General features: G+C 31.6%; 5 protein-coding genes and 1 long non-coding RNA gene across 15 annotated transcripts in view; 3 read left to right on the top strand and 3 right to left on the bottom strand.

Annotated features, from left to right (window-relative positions):
- The window catches only part of LOC116852580 (modular serine protease-like), a 356,146-nt gene extending 348,921 nt beyond the window's left edge, over positions 1 to 7,225 (bottom strand). The window contains exon 1 of one of the 5 annotated variants that reach the window (XM_032833084.1): positions 7,038 to 7,225. In XM_032833084.1, the coding sequence (XP_032688975.1) occupies positions 7,038 to 7,083 (46 nt within the window). In that variant the 5' untranslated portion in view covers positions 7,084 to 7,225. Of the gene's footprint in view, positions 1 to 2,354; positions 2,485 to 7,037 lie in introns of those variants that run through there. The other 4 variants (XM_032833085.1, XM_032833086.1, XM_032833087.1 and 1 more) reach the window with 4 other exon arrangements.
- On the top strand, positions 570 to 1,535 carry LOC116852587. The gene is made up of 3 exons (XR_004379795.1): positions 570 to 795; positions 997 to 1,149; positions 1,233 to 1,535. It is a non-coding gene; the product is annotated as an uncharacterized LOC116852587 (long non-coding RNA).
- A 437-nt stretch (positions 7,226 to 7,662) lies between the features above and the next one.
- LOC116852583 (tRNA pseudouridine synthase A) lies at positions 7,663 to 9,876 on the bottom strand. 4 transcript variants are annotated; one of them, XM_032833093.1, is made up of 6 exons: positions 9,777 to 9,876; positions 9,194 to 9,714; positions 8,625 to 8,961; positions 8,275 to 8,530; positions 7,909 to 8,054; positions 7,742 to 7,847 (listed from the first exon to the last, which is right to left on the bottom strand). In XM_032833093.1, exons 2-6 carry the CDS (start codon positions 9,636 to 9,638, stop codon positions 7,742 to 7,744), a joined length of 1,290 nt encoding a protein of 429 aa, XP_032688984.1. In that variant the 5' UTR covers positions 9,639 to 9,714; positions 9,777 to 9,876. The 4 variants fall into 4 exon arrangements, with proteins under 4 accessions (XP_032688985.1, XP_032688982.1, XP_032688984.1 ...); XM_032833092.1 differs by having other exon boundaries at positions 9,771 to 9,861; XM_032833094.1 differs by having other exon boundaries at positions 7,663 to 7,847; positions 8,625 to 8,958; positions 9,194 to 9,841.
- Positions 9,877 to 9,939: 63 nt separating this feature from the next.
- Positions 9,940 to 12,311, top strand: LOC116852584. Its single transcript, XM_032833095.1, has 6 exons — positions 9,940 to 10,167; positions 10,319 to 10,448; positions 10,619 to 10,870; positions 11,003 to 11,177; positions 11,371 to 11,480; positions 11,574 to 12,311. Exons 1-6 carry the CDS (start codon positions 9,982 to 9,984, stop codon positions 11,834 to 11,836), a joined length of 1,116 nt encoding a protein of 371 aa, XP_032688986.1. The 5' UTR covers positions 9,940 to 9,981; the 3' UTR covers positions 11,837 to 12,311.
- A 709-nt stretch (positions 12,312 to 13,020) lies between these two features.
- LOC116852582 (protein ALP1-like) lies at positions 13,021 to 15,137 on the bottom strand. Its single transcript, XM_032833090.1, has 3 exons — positions 14,577 to 15,137; positions 14,181 to 14,415; positions 13,021 to 13,753 (listed from the first exon to the last, which is right to left on the bottom strand). The coding sequence occupies exons 1-3, from the start codon at positions 14,948 to 14,950 to the stop codon at positions 13,046 to 13,048; spliced, it is 1,317 nt and encodes a 438-aa protein (XP_032688981.1). The 5' UTR covers positions 14,951 to 15,137; the 3' UTR covers positions 13,021 to 13,045.
- LOC116852585 overlaps positions 15,129 to 16,623 on the top strand; it is a 1,692-nt gene continuing 197 nt past the window's right edge. Inside the window, exons 1-4 of one of the 3 annotated variants that reach the window (XM_032833098.1) lie at positions 15,337 to 15,763; positions 15,871 to 16,092; positions 16,167 to 16,247; positions 16,526 to 16,623. In XM_032833098.1, the coding sequence (XP_032688989.1) occupies positions 15,760 to 15,763; positions 15,871 to 16,092; positions 16,167 to 16,247; positions 16,526 to 16,560 (342 nt within the window). In that variant the 5' untranslated portion in view covers positions 15,337 to 15,759 and the 3' untranslated portion in view covers positions 16,561 to 16,623. Of the gene's footprint in view, positions 15,292 to 15,333; positions 15,764 to 15,870; positions 16,093 to 16,166 lie in introns of those variants that run through there. The other 2 variants (XR_004379794.1, XM_032833097.1) reach the window with 2 other exon arrangements.

The following is a 16,623-nucleotide window of genomic DNA, read 5'->3' as shown; positions in this document are numbered from 1 at the left end:
ATAAACTTATATGTTAACGACTGAAGCACATTTAGGTTAAGATGTATTTATTTCTTTAATATATACATATCAGTAAAATAGAAATAAATCTTTATTTATCTATATACATCTGTAGAAGAATACACGTTAATTATAATGAAAATAATAATGCACATACTTACTTTTCTATTTACTTCTTAATATTTATTTCTTAAGAAACGTAAGTATGTACGCAACGTTTCTTTGCATCCGCTAATCCGATCCGTTCCTCACGGACACGATTTGGTAATCCGATTAGCCTAGGGAACTTTTTATCTAGACAATTTATATCACTGCGATTATATCAAACCGATTGGAAATCCGATTGCTACACATAAACGCCCTGAGAGACTGACAGCTGTACCATTTGGTACAGTAACATTGTTTCTCTCTGTAGTCGCCGTGCGCTCGGGATCGCGCCAGAGATGTCGCTTCCGAACGGCATCTCTGAGCGTTATCTGGGGAGAGGAGAGTGTTGTGAGCGTGGATCGTCATGTAGCTCAGTGGTTTAGAGCACTTTGCCCGGCAAGCGAAAGACCCGGGTTCGAGTTCCGGCCTGGCAGAACCGCGCTCTCGATATTTTTTTCTCTCTGGAACGAAAAGATATGCAGATCTCGAACGCATGGCGTCCCGCCGCCACCTAGTATGCCCTCCTCCTTCTATCTATAAAATATCTTTTAGAGTCGTTTGAACTAAAAGGTGTGATGAAGTGGATATTGTGTTACATATAAAAAGTTTTGCAAAGCAATAATAAGAAATGAATAATCAAAAATCAGAGTAAGTTAAGAAATAGCTTTATATTGAGTTTATTATATAATGTTGTAATAGCGTTCTGTCATATCTGATTCAATACTCAGGGTATGTCGATACAAAATATTTTAAGGTTACATTTGTATATCAATAGAGTGTTCGTGTTGCTTGCATTTTTGCATGTAAAAACTTTCCCATACAGCACATAAGCTTGCAGTTATTTTGCAGGAACGTTACATCACTTCAAATTTTAACGTAACACATTGCAGAAACATAGCAGAGACATGGAATTGTAACATTTTATCGGAAATGTTAAAACAACATTGCAGAAACATTATAAATAATTAAAAACTATAATGCTATAATTTATGCATAATATATGTATGATATATACGTTTTGTAAAGATACAATTAATGTAATAATGTAATTCGGTTGATATATGAAAATATATATTATATTTTAGAGTAAAAAAACGATGCTTTGCAAGAAGCCTTAATAGAAGCATTGAAAGAACCAACAGCGCATGTTACTGATCCGCTAGATGGATTTTTAGCACGGTTGAGAAAAGGCAAGCGAAGGCTGCCATAGCACGACAGAGCTCGTCTGGAAATACAATTTTTGACGTTGCTCGCCGAAAAGGAAGATCTGTGTGCTTACAATGATCCAAATACTGAACAATCAACATTTTTCATATTAGCTGGAAACGTTTTTTTCATTTTACAAAAATATTTAATAAGTTTTTATTTTTATTTATTACGAAAAGTTAATGTATGATAGTTAATATATATATATATATATATATATATATATATACATTTATCTTTTTAAACACTTTTCATAAATCTAATAAATAATACTTGTGAAAAATCGTTTATCAGTACAACAAATAAAACAAAGTAATATCTGTTCATTTCAATCATAAAATGTATATTTCGATGTGAAGTCAGATGCAAAATAAATTTGATTCAGAATATATGTAATATTTTTATTTTACTTTCGATTTTTTTCAATTTATGTTTTATTAATGTTCTATAAATTGTTTTTATTTTGGTATCGCCTTTTTAAAAACAGCAGAAACATAAATATATTACATTTTCCAATCATTTGAATATCAATCTGCATGTCAGGAACATACTTTATACATTTACACAGTCTAATAAAGAGTTAAAAAATAAAAAGTTCAGTTTTTCTTAGAGTAAAGGAACTAAGTATATAACAAAAATAATAAATTATTTTCCCTACCTTCACACTTCTCAGTAGGCAACGTTGTTAATAACTACTATCTTAACCTTATCGTACAGTTACATACATTACACTTTCACACATTCTTACATATAAAGTACCTTATCCCCATAGCGCGTATTTAACAATACACCTAAATAATAACAACCAATCGAGAATCAACTTAGTATTTCTGTTGTATTGTACAATAGAAAGCCTGATCATTTATTGGTTAGCTTTAGGAAGTTATTGGTTACACTTTACGCGAATTTAACGAAATACGCGCCATGGGGATTAGGTATTGAATGTTGACTTGCAAAATGGCATAACTTTTAGTAAATTATATTACGCAGGTTACGCTTACGCGAGTTACGCCGCATGGTGAAGCACCCTAAGGGCCAGCGCACGAACATTGCCGTAGTTTTTTACGCAATCTCACGTGATAACTTTACGTTACATAAGATGTAAGGGCCAGCGCACGAACATTGTCGTAGCTCTTTACGCCGTCTTACGTGACAACCTTAAGCCCATTCTACAATTGCGTAAGCGTAGTCATGATCGTAAGAATCAACCAATCCGAATGTTTTATTTACTGATTGCTTTATTCTGATTGGTTGTCGTAATCACATACAACCACTTACACCACGTTCACGCAATTGTAGAATGGGCTTAACGTAACATAACGTAAAATTTTCGTGCGTTGCCGTACGTTCAGCTTACGTCTCACGTAAGATTGTCACGTAAGGTGGCGTAAGAAACTACGGCAATGTTCATGCGCTGACTCTAAGCTGAACGTACGGCAACGCACGAAAACATTACGTTACGTTATAAAAGAATATATATATATTCTTTCGTAACGTAACGTTTTCGTGCGTTGCCATACGCCAGCTTATGTCTCACGTAACGTAAAATTGTCACGTAAGGTGGCGTGAGGAACTACGGTAATGTTCATACGCTGGCCCTAACTTATATTGGTGCCGCCATTTTGTGGACCCTCATCCCGTGCGCCAATTACGCAGAGCAACCGAGTGGCCAGTCTCTGTTTTAGGGCCGTGGCACACAGAAAAACTTAAGCACTAAGATGTAAGCAGTAAGCAAATTGACCAATCACAGTCGTTAATTCTTGGACCGTAAGGAGAATTAATGGCTGCATTCAGCAGACTCAACAGTTGCACAACAGTTGAGTAATTTGTCAATGTAATTGGTCTAGATTTAGGGATCTAATAGCAAGAACCAATAATCGTTGATTGCTCACTGAGCGCTTTTTCTACTGAATGCGCCCATTGACTCAGGGGGTCGATTGTGTATCTCAAAACAGAGTGAAAATGATAAAAGTGAGCAAATTTACTAGAACATTTGTAACTTCATTGGTCAATGCCTAGTGAATTTGTTCACTTTTATCAATTTTCACTCCGTTTCGAGATACACAATCGACCCCTTGATTAGTCAATTTGCTTACTGCTTACATTTTACTGTTTAAGTTTTTTTGTGTGCCACTAGCCTTATGGCTCCTGCACACAGGACGCAGTAATGCTTGCCGCGCGACGGAAGTTTGCGCGACAGCCAATTAATATGCTGCTTTCCGTAATAACCTTCTAGCTCTTACGGAAAAACAACATATTGATTAGCTGTCGCGCGGACTTCCGCCGCGCGGCAAGCATTACCGCGTCCTGTGTTCAGGAGCCATTAGGGTCTCTACAGCCAGCACGACGCAACACGCAATACGCCGCGCGCGATAACCAATGAATGTACAATTTTTTTCAAATAGCAGTACAGGGCCCTTATTTCTGAAATAATTGCGTATACGTAAGTTTTATTGCGCAAGTTTAATTATACCATAAAATAGCTGCGCAATGAAAATTACGTATACGCAAAAATTTCAAAAATATGGGCCCTGTAGGATTCATAAATGCCTTTACACTTCCGATATCTAGAGAACTGGACTTTTCGATCTGATTGGTGCATTTCTGGAAATAAATTGAAATGCACCAATCAGATCGAAAAAGTTCAATTCTCTAGATACCGAAAGTGTAAAGGCATTAATGAATCCTACTCACGCTCATTGGATATCGCGAGTCGCGTATCGCATGCACGCTGCATTGCGCTGAAATTTGATTCTTGACGGTATGCGAATGAGTACGCTTGCGAAAATGTATAGTTCATGTTACGTATAATGTAGATTTTTGCATGCGTATCTCATTCGCACACCGTCAAGAATCGAGCCCCTAGTTTGCGAAAGTTCATCTGCGAGAGTCCAAAAAGATGTCATACCTCGTCAAATAACTTATTGGATTATAAGCTCTGCGTACAATCGACTAAATATTATAAATAGGAAAAATATTAAATATTAAACACACATTGCGGAAATAGAAAAAAATAGAAGATTCTTTTATTTCTTTGCTTTACATATATTTGTAATATTTAATATTTATTTCTATTTCAGTAATATTTAATCTATTATGCATAGGATCTTACATTTGATGAGATATTTATGAGAAATATAGAAATTAATCGATTATTTCCGATGCTTTTAAGAAAAAATCGATTATGTAAAATCGATTATTTAGCAGACGATGCTTTTTTGGCGATGCCCATCCCTAGTTCACAGTATATTATAACGTACCCAGCAAATACACGCCCAGTAAGCAAATTAAGCGCAGACTGCGCGCAGATTGGCAGCAAATTTGATCAAAAACCCACACCATAACCATCTGTCTCTACATTAGGCTACGGTTTTGGCGACAGATCTTGCTGTCAGGCAATTGGTGCCAAATTTGCAGCAAAAACCGCGCAAAGCTTGCAGCGATCTGCAAGGTCTGCGCGGTTTCTGCCGCCAATCTGCCGTCAAATCGCTACAAGCTCTGCGCGGTTTTTGCTGCAAATCTGCAGCAATTATCCGACAAGTTCAGCCGCATATCTGGCGGCAATTTGGCAGCAAGATTTAATATAACATATCCTGCATCAAATTTGTTATCTATTTGCCATCAAAAGTTGATAGCAAGCTCTGTTCGAAATCTGTTCGTGCAGGTTTGGCTATCTGAGCGCATTAATTCGCCTATTTTATTTAATATTTTTAAAATAACACGAAGATTAAAGAATTAGAAAAATGTCTATAAACATTATTTCTGACAAATAATTAAGGTATACTAAATATTTAAAAATGTTTAAAAAATATTTGAAAAATATTTATTAAATCATTATATAAAACAAATAATAAATATAAAATAAACGTTTTAAAAACGTGTTACAGAAACGTTTAGAAAATGTTAACTTAAATTATTATTTTCAACAAATAATTAATGTAAAATAAATATTTTAAAAATGTTTAAAAAATTTTTGATATATATTTATGAAAATAATTATGTTAAACGAATAATAAATGTAAAATAAATATTTTAAAAATGTTACAGAAACATATGAAAAATGTTTACAAAAATAATTGGTTCAAATAAATAATCAATGAAAAATAAACAATTAAAAATGTTACAAAAGCGATTAAAAAAATGTTTATTGAAGTCATTATTCCAAACGAAAATAATTAATGTAAAATAAATATTGTAAAAAATCTTTAAAAAATTATTCAAAAATATTTATTTTAATCATTATGTCGAACGAATAATTAATATAAAATATACATTTTAAAAACTTTACAGGAACGTTTAAAAAAAGTTGACGAAAACCATTATTTTCAACAAATAATTAATGTAAAATATATTTTTTATAAATGTTACAGAAACGCTTAAAAATGTTTATTAAAATCATTATTACAAACGAATAATTAATGTAAGATAAATATTTAAAATTATTAAAGAAATTTTTAAAAAATATTTATGAAAATTATTATGTCAAACGAATATAAAATATAAAAAAAATTTTTTAAATGTTACAGAAACATTTGTGTGTGCGTGCGTGCGTGCGTGCGTGTGTGTGTGTGTGTGTGTGTGAAGGATGTTTACAGGAATCATTTTTCAAACGAATAATTAATTAAAAATAAATCATTAAAAATTATATTATAATAACGTTTAAACATTGTTTATTAAAAAGTCATTATTACAAATAATAAATTAATATTATATAAATTTTAATAAATATTATAAAAACGTTGAAAAAAATTTTTTTGAAAATCATTCTTTTAAATGAATATTTAACGAAAAAAATATAAAATAAATGTTATATAAAATTTTTTTTTATAATGAGTTGAGAAAATAAGTAATAAATGAAAAAAAAAAACATTTTAAAAACGTTTAAAAAATATTTGCTTCCGATTGGGTATTATATTCTTCTTATTTTAAACCAATATAATTAATCAATTTCTTTAATTGTCTTTCGATATTATAAAAATTCTATATCATAAAAATTTGTTGAACCGTCAGCTGCGTTCCAAACTATATTGAAAAAAAATGTTTAAAGTGTCTTGAAACCGAGGATATACATGTACGAAAAAGTTATATTTTGTTTGCACAAAATTTTTGTGATGTAAAATTTTTTGCAATATGGAAAGGGAATTATAGAAATTGATTAATTACGTTTATTAAAAATAAAAAGAATCTTAATAAATATGCAATTGCTACTGTTATCTATCAATATATATATACATAAACATACAAGTAAGATAGTTTTCTACTTGGGGTTCAAGGCCATCAAACTGGTTTCTGGAGCTAGCAAAGATTATGCAGTTGCTTAACAAGTCTCTGACTGATGCGGATATGGCAAAAATGCAATTAACTTTTGTACAAATAGTATGAAAATATTTTAACATATTTTAATTAGACATGTGTAATAATTCAAGTATGATAAAAAATTACTTTTACTTATTTTCTCTTATTCATACAAATAAGAACCAATTGAATTAAGGACACGTATATTAAATAACTTCGCAATGTTACATTAGTAAATTAAGTATGCTTATCGTATGTTTAATTTTTTTATGCACGCATTAAATATTACGTGTTATCGAAAATGTTCTAACCATTATGAAATGTTTTATATATCAGGATAAATTAATAGTTCCTCAGTATAAATATTACAGAATACATTTCTTACTTACTGCAAACAACCGTAAGTAAAGTAGTGATTCGTGTAACAATCCACATGGTAATACACTTTACAAGAGATTAGTAATCACTGTCCGTCGTTTCTTTAAGGCTCACCGTTTATAATCATGTACTGAGATCGTTGCCCACATCTACTGACCACGTTGGTTGCCACGCGAGACTGGAATTACCGAGCGGAGGAAAAGCAAAGTGTGCGCATCATCTTGATACGCGTGCATGTATGTGTGTATGCGTGTGCATGTAATCACACAGAGAAATATGTTCATTTGAATCATATTCTACAAATTTAATTTAAATAACCAATGAATTAACAAGATACAATAATGATATACGTATGTATACACTCGTTTTAACTAACTTTTTTGCGTACGTGGAAAGGACGATATATGCTTCATCACAGAATGGATGACTTAAAAATCTTATGTCATTGTTTTTCTTAAGTTTGCAGAATATTGCACTTAACTAAATAGGAAACTTATAGTTTTATATGAAACTGATAGACGATTGATGGAGTATCCCAGATAACACAAATGTCATGTTGCACTCTCTAGGCATTTTAGATACATTCAGGATAATTCTATCTTTTATGTATTTAGGGTTTTGTTTTAAATAAAAGAATAATTTAAAAAATTTAATATATTCCATAATGTATTTACTACAAAAAGAGACAAAACCAAATTATCGATACGTAATACATCTACACGTCATTGTCCATAGTTCCCTCTTTTTCACCATTTTCCATGGGAAGATCATCCATATTACTAAATGAATATTCCGGAAGCGCTGCTATCCATTTTAATGTCCTATGTTAATTAAGTTAAGGTAAAAAAAAAGATAACACAAGTCATTTATCTGAAAGGATACGTGTTTTCTGAAATTTCTGTGTCTATTATATATCGCAGAATATGTTCTTTTTGAAACTTTTCTACTTCTTCTTCACATTCCTTCCAGTCTAATGTCTCATGCATACCATCTGTTCCATATCTCTTAGCATAATTATCATAATGTACCTGAAAAAAATATTTATTCCTTAAATATCTTTGTCTCAAGAAATTTAATTTAAATATTAATTGAGTTTATAATAAAGTATAATACCACATTTAATCTACAAATTGAATTCAATATTGTATTATATATCCCATAAAATGTAATTATTTACAATTTTTTTTAATAAACAGGAAGTCTATTAAAATTTAATATAACACTAATATAGTGTGCTATTTTTCTTACATGACACAAACATAATCCTAAGCTTGGTGCAATTGGTATTTCCATTTTGTCCATCTTAAAAGCTTCATTGATTGTTTCTTCAGGTATGATATTCCTCGCAACTGCAATTATAATCGCAACCATTTTACGAATCTGATGCAGCATAAAACTTTGCCCCTTGATTTCTAGCACCACAAATTCCATATCTTTTGAAACAAAAGTATCTACACAACGGAAGCTGATGATGTAACGACGTGCACGTGGATCTAATGGTTTCCTAAATAAAATAAAATGTGTTACTGCATTGGATATTCTAACAAACATAAATATTTTTGTAATAATATATGTTCTTTTGAAGGCATATTACTTACGTTTTTGATGTAAAATTATGGAAATTGTGAGTACCTTCAAGAAGTTTTAAAATTGAGTTTAATTTATTTAAAGATTCTGCAGACAATCTGTAGTCAATATATGGTTTCCCATCAATAGTTGATAACTGTTTGATCCTTTCATTAGTATCAACATCTTCTCCAATTTTTAACAAATTTCGATTTTCTAGTGCAAAAGTAAAAGAAGGAATGATGTATCTATAAGTACGTGCATCACATTGATTCTTGCTGTTAAAACCTTTTGTCACTCGTTTTATTCCAAAAACCCTAATTACATCAGGTAGAAACTGATTAATTATTGTTTTGTCTGGGTTTTCTGCTGCAAAAAGTATTTTATGTTTAATAATATTGAATTATAAATATAAAATTTACTTAATATCTTATGTATAAACTTTTTTCTATTGTTTTAAAATTGAATCATAATCTAAGTTTTCAGTTTTGTAAGAAATATTTTCATTTGAAACACTGTTGTGACTATTAAATTTACTTAAATACTTCAGTAAATATTTCTAAGAATTAATGTTCATATATTAATATTATCAATGTCTTACGTAGTTTCAATGAGACGATCTGTCTAACTGCTGATACTCCTTTATCTGTACGTGCAGCTCTTTGAAAATTAATTACACGTAAATTTTCAAAATGTTCAGTAGTTATCAAATTTGCTTTCAACAGAGCATTAACCAAATCTTCTTCAATAGTCTTCATACCAGGATTTCTTTGCATTCCATAATAATTTTTACCAAGGTAGCCCAGCATAATTACATGGTTTTTTCTTTTGATCCTTTGTATTGTTCTTTCTTCTGTTTTTTGTATCTTAATTTCATTTTCATTGTCACCATCTAACATGGGTCTTTTATCTCCACGTGTAATATCAGGTTTCGCTAAAGAATCCATAACTCTACGACAACTTAAACTATTATGTATCTTATCTAACTGGAACTTTATCCAATAGGTTGTAAAAACGCTTAATAGATGTTTCGTCTCGCACAACATTGATATGTTAATTCTTATTTTACAATTTTTCGTTGTAATATAAATGAAATTCTCCCTTTCTTAAGGAGTAGAATTCCTAAAAAATTTACATATTAATTACATTATTTAAAAAAATAAATTTGATATATTCACATTTACAATCGCTATACGAAATTAACACAGTAGAGTTGGATGTCTCTTTCTCTCTCTCTATGGTATGCAGGCCTAAGGGTGCGATTACATGAGCGTACGGAAACACGGAAATGCGTAAAGGTGCTTTTTCATGCAGCGAAGCTTCGCTAGCGAAGTTCCCCCACTCCGCTGAAAATGCGTAAGCAGCGAAGAAACGCTCATAGTTGGATTAATGGAACTATCAGCGAAGCAACGCTGGCAACGCCAAACCGAAAAACGTGCTGTGATGCTTGGTGATGCTGTGCAATTGTGTTGTGATATTATATGTAAGAAGATATACGTACGTAAAATCTTTATAAGTAAAATAATTAAGATGGAAGCTGAAAATGATGGTTATTCGACAATGAACATATACAAAGTGAGTATATATAAATACATAAATACATTTATAGTATATAGATATAGTACTAAACATGTGGTTAGATGCTTTGTAATTTTTTCTTTCATTATTTCTTTGCATTGAATACGTTTTATCTTGTGTTTTCCTAACCATATTATTTATATTTTAGGACATTTCATACACGTGCGGCATTTGTGAAACTATTTTTGATAATCAGGATGATTTGGCGTATCATCCATGCTTTAAAAACTATAACAAATATGTTATTGATGATAATTTCTATTGTTACCCCCAATGCGGTGAGTATAAATTACTTTTTTCGATTATTTTGTGATTGTGACTTTTTGACTTACTACAATAGCTTATGATTGATAAAAGTTACTTTGCTTTACTGTGTAATTATATAAAAATTACTGTAAGCTACATGAAACTAATTCCTAAATAACATTATTACTATTATTATTTGCAGAGAACGGAAATGTGATTCGTAATAGCTTGATGGCTGATGGTACGGAGGCTGTCGTCATGACGAATATACCAAATGTTTCCCAGTGCAATGAGCCAATAATGGATTTTGAAGCAAAAAAGATAGCCATAGAAGAACAGCTGATTGATGAAGTTTTTCAACGACCCGCATTGTGGAATTTCAAGCTACCTCTAACTGAACGCAGCCAACAAATCAAGAAAAAGCTCTGGAAAGAAGTGTTTGTAGCTTTGGGTGGTAATGTTATTGTTATTTTGTAATTAGAATGTTTTTCCATTATTTTATACTCTAAAGACTGCACTTGAGTCAGGTCTATTTGAGTTAAGTAAAAAAAATATTTATCAAATTATGTATTTCTGTCTTTTTTAGGAACACTTTCCATCGATACCATGAAAAAGAAATGGAAGTCGCTATCGGATTCTTTTCGGATTTATTTGAAAAAAGATCAGCAAGCAGTAAGCGGATCTGCCGCAAGAAGTGGAAAAAAACCGTGGGTACATTTCCAACGTATGCAGTTTTTATATGATGTGCAGTTAGAGAGCAAGTATGCACTTATAATAATAATGATAATAATTAGTTTTTCATTTAGCGACACAAGTTGACACAAGCATTATTCTTTTTTTAACACTAGTGAACAACAAAAACAAAATTATGCTTGTGTCGACTTATGTCGTGAAATGACACCATTTATTGTATATATGTGTGTATGTAATTATCTAATTTTCTTATCATTACAGAACTGTCAGCAATATCGAGCTACCGGAATTTTATAATTCGCAGGATTCACTGGAGACGGCTTCGCTTTACGGTAGCCACAACAGCAGCACTGAATCACGTTGTGAATCACGTATGTTCATTTGAATAAAATTTATTTGAAGGGTATATTTTTATGGGCCGTTTATTAACATGAATTTAAAATACAATGTGAATATTTTTGCAGGAAGTGATAAGCGTCGCAAGACCGAAGATCCACTGGATCGGGTTGTCAATGCCATGAATCTTCTATTGTCCCTTAATGTGGACCAAATAGAGACGGTTTTATCTCGTACACAGATTGCTGACAAATCTGATATATCTGCGTTATTTGCTAATTTCGTAGCTGCTCAACTTCGTGACGTACGTCCGGAATTGCGGGACGCAGCGATGTTGAATATTTTTAAACTAATAATTGAAGTAAAAACTGCAAAAAGAAGTACAATATAACAGCATCGAGAATATATCCCTCCGTTTTGCAGTCGCTGCTCTTTTTGTATTGTTTGTTAATTTTTGTATAAGGACATCTTGTGCCTTGACTCTAGAATGCTATTGTGCGTTATGTTTTCAATTTATATTTTATAATTTTTATTTTGTCAACTGATTAGAAAGCAATGATTTTATCTTCTTTCATATGTAACATTTACATATCGATAATAGTGCAACACTTTTCAGTATTTTTAATAACTTTATTAAATACATTTTTAAGAAAAAGCTTTATACAATGATTTTGAATTAATGAAATTATTGTATAGTATACATTTAGCGAAAAAGTGCGTGTTTTATTGTAATAAAGATACTCATTGTAAAGAGTAACGTAAAACAAACTCGTTACATATCATAATGGTAGGGCATCCAATGACATGCTAATATATTGTATTATTTTATTACCTGAAGTACAAACTAATAAATTTTAGAAATTTTATGAAAGAAACCTCATTACATCCTGATTTCGACATTGCACTGTCTTTAGTTCTTTTATCATTGAAGGAAACTAAAGAAGATACCTACTAGAAGATACCTTCCTTATATCATCCTTTCATATTTTCCATTAACAATAAGAATGAATATAATTATAATAATTTCTAGTTTTACTTTATTTTTGTTCAATGATATATGTATAAGAAGTATCAGCAAAAACGATTTTAGGATTTAAATGTGGTATAAGCACTATTTGGCTAGATTTATAAATTATTCAAGTCACCCTTAAAATATCATTATTTTAATGATTTTAATTATGATTATTGCTTTTTGTAGGACACAAATTAGTTTGAAAATTTATTTTTGAGATATTTTTTTTTTGTAAAAGACGTTTTTTGTTATTTTTATCAATAATATCAATGTAAGAGGATATAGATTTTTTTTTATAAATAAAAACATCATTTCTGGATTATTTCAATAAATAAAAAAATACACGGGTAAATTGAAATCAATCGCTGGATAGTAGAATTAAATAATCTTTAATTCTAATGTATAGTATATGATTTTTTCCTTTATTTGCAATTTGCATTACATTTTGCACAAATCTCCAAGAAGCATATTTAATTTTACATTGAAATATCATGCCTTAGTTCTTTTTGATATGCTTAGGTTTGTTAATTTTTGTATAAGGAAATAATAAAATAAAAATTACATTTTAATTGGAAATATTGTTTATTTTTAACTTGGACGATTACATTGCCATGGCACCGCTCCCTCATTAAAATAATGACAAAATTCATTGCGAATGTTAATGTATTTTCGGGCACTTGCGTTAGAGCCACAATTTGTAATATCTCTGAATGCACAGCCATCCATGACGTTTGGCCAAGATCTAGCTGTGAAATTACTTGAATTGCATGGGTCGTCAAAGTCAACTATATCAAGAAATTCGCTTGCACCAATGTCATTTATCCGAAGCCAGTTGTGCAAGCACACGGTTGCTTGAACTATTCCCACAGCAGTTGTAGGGTTGGCAATAATTGGCTTCCTATATATTCGCCACTGATTGGCGAGTATACCGAAGGTATTTTCAATTGTTCGTCTCGCTCGACTTAAACGATAATTATACACGCTTTGTTCCGGTGTCAGTCCTCTATTTGGGTACGGACGAAGTAAATACTCTTTTAAAGGGAAGGCCTCATCTTCCACAAGACAGTACGGTAAAACAAGATTGCCAGAAATAGCAGTTGGCTGCGGAACATTCATGTGGCCTCCGTCAAAAGCTTTTCCTAAAGCACTGTCTTTAAAGATGCCACCATCGCTGCGTCGTCCATAGCTTCCGATGTCTACAAAACGGATGATATAATTCGCATCACAGATGGCCATGAGAACTATACTGTGGGAATGCTTGTAATTAAAGTATGTTGATCCGGCCTTATTGGGACACTAAAACAAAAAATTTTTGTTTTAATTTAATTTCATTTACTTTGTAGAGAACACTATATATACAGACAGGATCATTAATGCCTTCCTTTTATACGTAATGTATAATTATATAAAATAGAAAAGCATTAATGACTCCGTCTAAACGTTTTGTATTGGTAATCAATGCATGCTCAATCATAGGAATGTCTTAACACATAAAGTTGCACTAGTCAAAGTATATTGAATTCGCATGTTTCAACTACATATTTTTATAGCATGACAGTGATCCAGCAATGCTACTTTGGCTGTTTTAAAGTACAAATAGAATAATATTGACAAGTCCAAATAGAGTAATATTGACAAAATCCAGTGTTGCTAAATCACAGTTATAACATGACTTTGGTGCAACTTTATGTGTTGAGACATTCTTATAAATATATATACATACTTGGATGACAACATGCTTGCCATCAATAGCTCCAATGCAGTGCGAGAAATTCCATTTCTCAAACCCGTTGGCTATATCTATCCAATCTTTTTCTTGAAGTTGGCCAGGTAGAACCAAAGGGCGCAAACTGTCCCAAATTACTGTACATGTTTCTCGAATAATGTTGCTAACCGTTGTTACTCCCACGAGGTATTGATACGACATCGATGTCATGGAATCACCAGATGCCATATATCTACAATAATTTAAAAATTAGATACAAAATACTAATTTGTGTAATGATAAAATGTCTGAGAGCTCTATTAAAAAATTATGACTTTTACCATGTGATTTTTCTACGTTCATTTTTCAATACATAATTACGTTCGTAACATACATAAACAAATTCAAACAAACCTTAATGTCAGTGCCAAGCGTTCGGATGAGGAGATAGATTCCCGAACAACATTCTGCTTTTGCAAGTTTGTGCCGACAATTTGTAGCAATTCCTCGAACTGAGTTGCACTCATTCGAAAATAATTTCGAAAACGAAGGTCTTCCAATTTTAATTTCGGAACTGATGCAAAGTAAAAACTGTTTTTTTTGCGATTTTTGAAAATGGGTGCTATCCAAAATTTTTTTTTTAAATATTTTCGTTTTTTACTTTGCACATGATGTATCACAGCAGCTACTGCGGCTATACGTCGTCTTTTAACTTGCTGTTCTATTAAAATTGTAATAAATAGACGTTTCAATCGCTCTCTATAATGCAGGTATTGATCCATTGTCATATATTTTCGTACATAATTACAACACAATTGCACTACAACACAACAGCATCACGAAACATCACAGCACATTTTTCGATTTGGCGTTGCCAGCGTTGCTTCGCTGATAGTTCCATTAATCCAACTATGAGCGTTTCTTCGCTGCTTACGCATTTTCAGCGGAGTGGGGGAACTTCGCTAGCGAAGCTTCGCTGCATGAAATTGCACCTTAAATGTGGAATAGTAACTAGTAACTAAATGGGATCCGTACGATTTCGTTCTGCTTTTCCGCGGATTTTATGCGGAAATACGGAACACGGAACTATCTATCTGTGCGCACCAACACATATATAATGTCGAGTTCTGTAAGTATTTTTACTATTTCATTATTGAAAGTAGTAATATCTCGTGCATACATAATAAATTTTATGCACTTTTATTCAATTGAAATTAAATTTGAAGAAAGACTTAATTCAGTATGTTGCATAAAATCTTGAGCCTCAATTTCAACGAAGAGGTTATAATCACTGTATTGTTTATAAATTTATAAATGTTTAATTTGATTGATTGTAACGGGTTAATTTTTAGAGATTTTTTTATTTTTTTAATTGTGTCTTGTTCCGAAAAGATATAATTGTCAATGATGTTTTATCAATGGCAATAAAAAACTTAAAATGTGATTTTGTTTTGCATGAGTCGCATCAGGCGCTTAAATGTGGCTACTGCGGCTACATTTTACATGGCTCTTGTAAAAATGCTCTTGCATACCATTGCTTCCAAAAATATGACAAAACTAAGCATGCTTGGTTATAAACGACAATGCTGTCGTCACAATGAGTATGCGTAAATTATACGTACATTTTCATTTTGTCTATAACAATTGTTATCAATATATATATCATATATAGTTGTAATATAATTTAACACTTATGTTATATTTGAAGGAAATAACTATGATGAAACGGAAGATGCGCAACAAGTTGAGAAAGTCGAAGAGATGATTCAGGACAGCCCAGTGACTACATTTTCTTCGTCAACTGTAGACAAAATTTTAATTGATCAGGTCCATGCACGAAGGAACCTATGGGATCATACTATTGCAATAAAAGATAGAACAAAATTTAAAAAAGAGGCTCAATGGCAAGAAATAATTAATGCGCTTGGAGGTAACATTACTTATAATTTTACATACTTGTATATAATTGAGAAGAAAACTGAAAATTTATTTTGCAAATTGTAGGATCGCTAACTTTGACATCAGCGAAACAAAAGTGGAGGCAACTTCGAGATTCATATGTAAAAGCCTGTAAACGCATGCAAGGTTATGTAACAATCTTCGTTGTTCAGAAAATATGGGTCTTACCCACATTCTGCGATCTCGTCTGTCTTCTAATTTTTTGTAACAATTGTAGATATAAAATAATTTTGTAACTTTTTTCATCGTTATTTCCGTATATCTCTTTGGTTGCTTTCGTGCTCGTATTACCAGTGTAATCATAGCCATTAACATTTAATTTAAAATCATATTTGCAGCAAGCAAAAACGTGACAATCAAACGTAATAAGCCAGACTTTACAGCTTTTAAATCTTCTTTTACAGATTTGTGTATGCGCTCACACAAGGAGTATATATAATGGAATAAACGCGTTCCGTTGATTTGGTTGTTCTAAATATTATATGGAGCACAATTTGTGCGT

Source organism: Odontomachus brunneus, unplaced genomic scaffold (assembly GCF_010583005.1).
Source record: "Odontomachus brunneus isolate Ranch 3 - 2012 unplaced genomic scaffold, Obru_v1 Obru_scaffold_236, whole genome shotgun sequence".
NCBI lineage: Eukaryota > Metazoa > Arthropoda > Insecta > Hymenoptera > Formicidae > Odontomachus > Odontomachus brunneus.
The sequence above is the reverse complement of the archived record's forward strand: the minus strand, read 5'-3'. Positions and strand labels throughout refer to the sequence as shown.

Coding starts and splice junctions, on each gene's coding strand:
- LOC116852583 (XM_032833093.1), bottom strand. CDS start 9,638: ATGTTGTGCGAGACGAAACATCTATTAAGCGTTTTTACAACCTATTGG. Junction 8,962..9,193: donor GATCGTCTCATTGAAACTAC/GTAAGACATTGA, acceptor TACTTTTTGCAG/CAGAAAACCCAGACAAAACA. Junction 8,531..8,624: donor CATAATTTTACATCAAAAAC/GTAAGTAATATG, acceptor TATTTTATTTAG/GAAACCATTAGATCCACGTG.
- LOC116852584 (XM_032833095.1), top strand. CDS start 9,982: ATGGAACTATCAGCGAAGCAACGCTGGCAACGCCAAACCGAAAAACGT. Junction 10,168..10,318: donor CGACAATGAACATATACAAA/GTGAGTATATAT, acceptor TTTATATTTTAG/GACATTTCATACACGTGCGG. Junction 11,178..11,370: donor GATGTGCAGTTAGAGAGCAA/GTATGCACTTAT, acceptor TTATCATTACAG/AACTGTCAGCAATATCGAGC.
- LOC116852582 (XM_032833090.1), bottom strand. CDS start 14,950: ATGACAATGGATCAATACCTGCATTATAGAGAGCGATTGAAACGTCTA. Junction 14,416..14,576: donor CGCTTGGCACTGACATTAAG/GTTTGTTTGAAT, acceptor AAATTATTGTAG/ATATATGGCATCTGGTGATT. Junction 13,754..14,180: donor GCAAGCATGTTGTCATCCAA/GTATGTATATAT, acceptor TTTTTGTTTTAG/TGTCCCAATAAGGCCGGATC.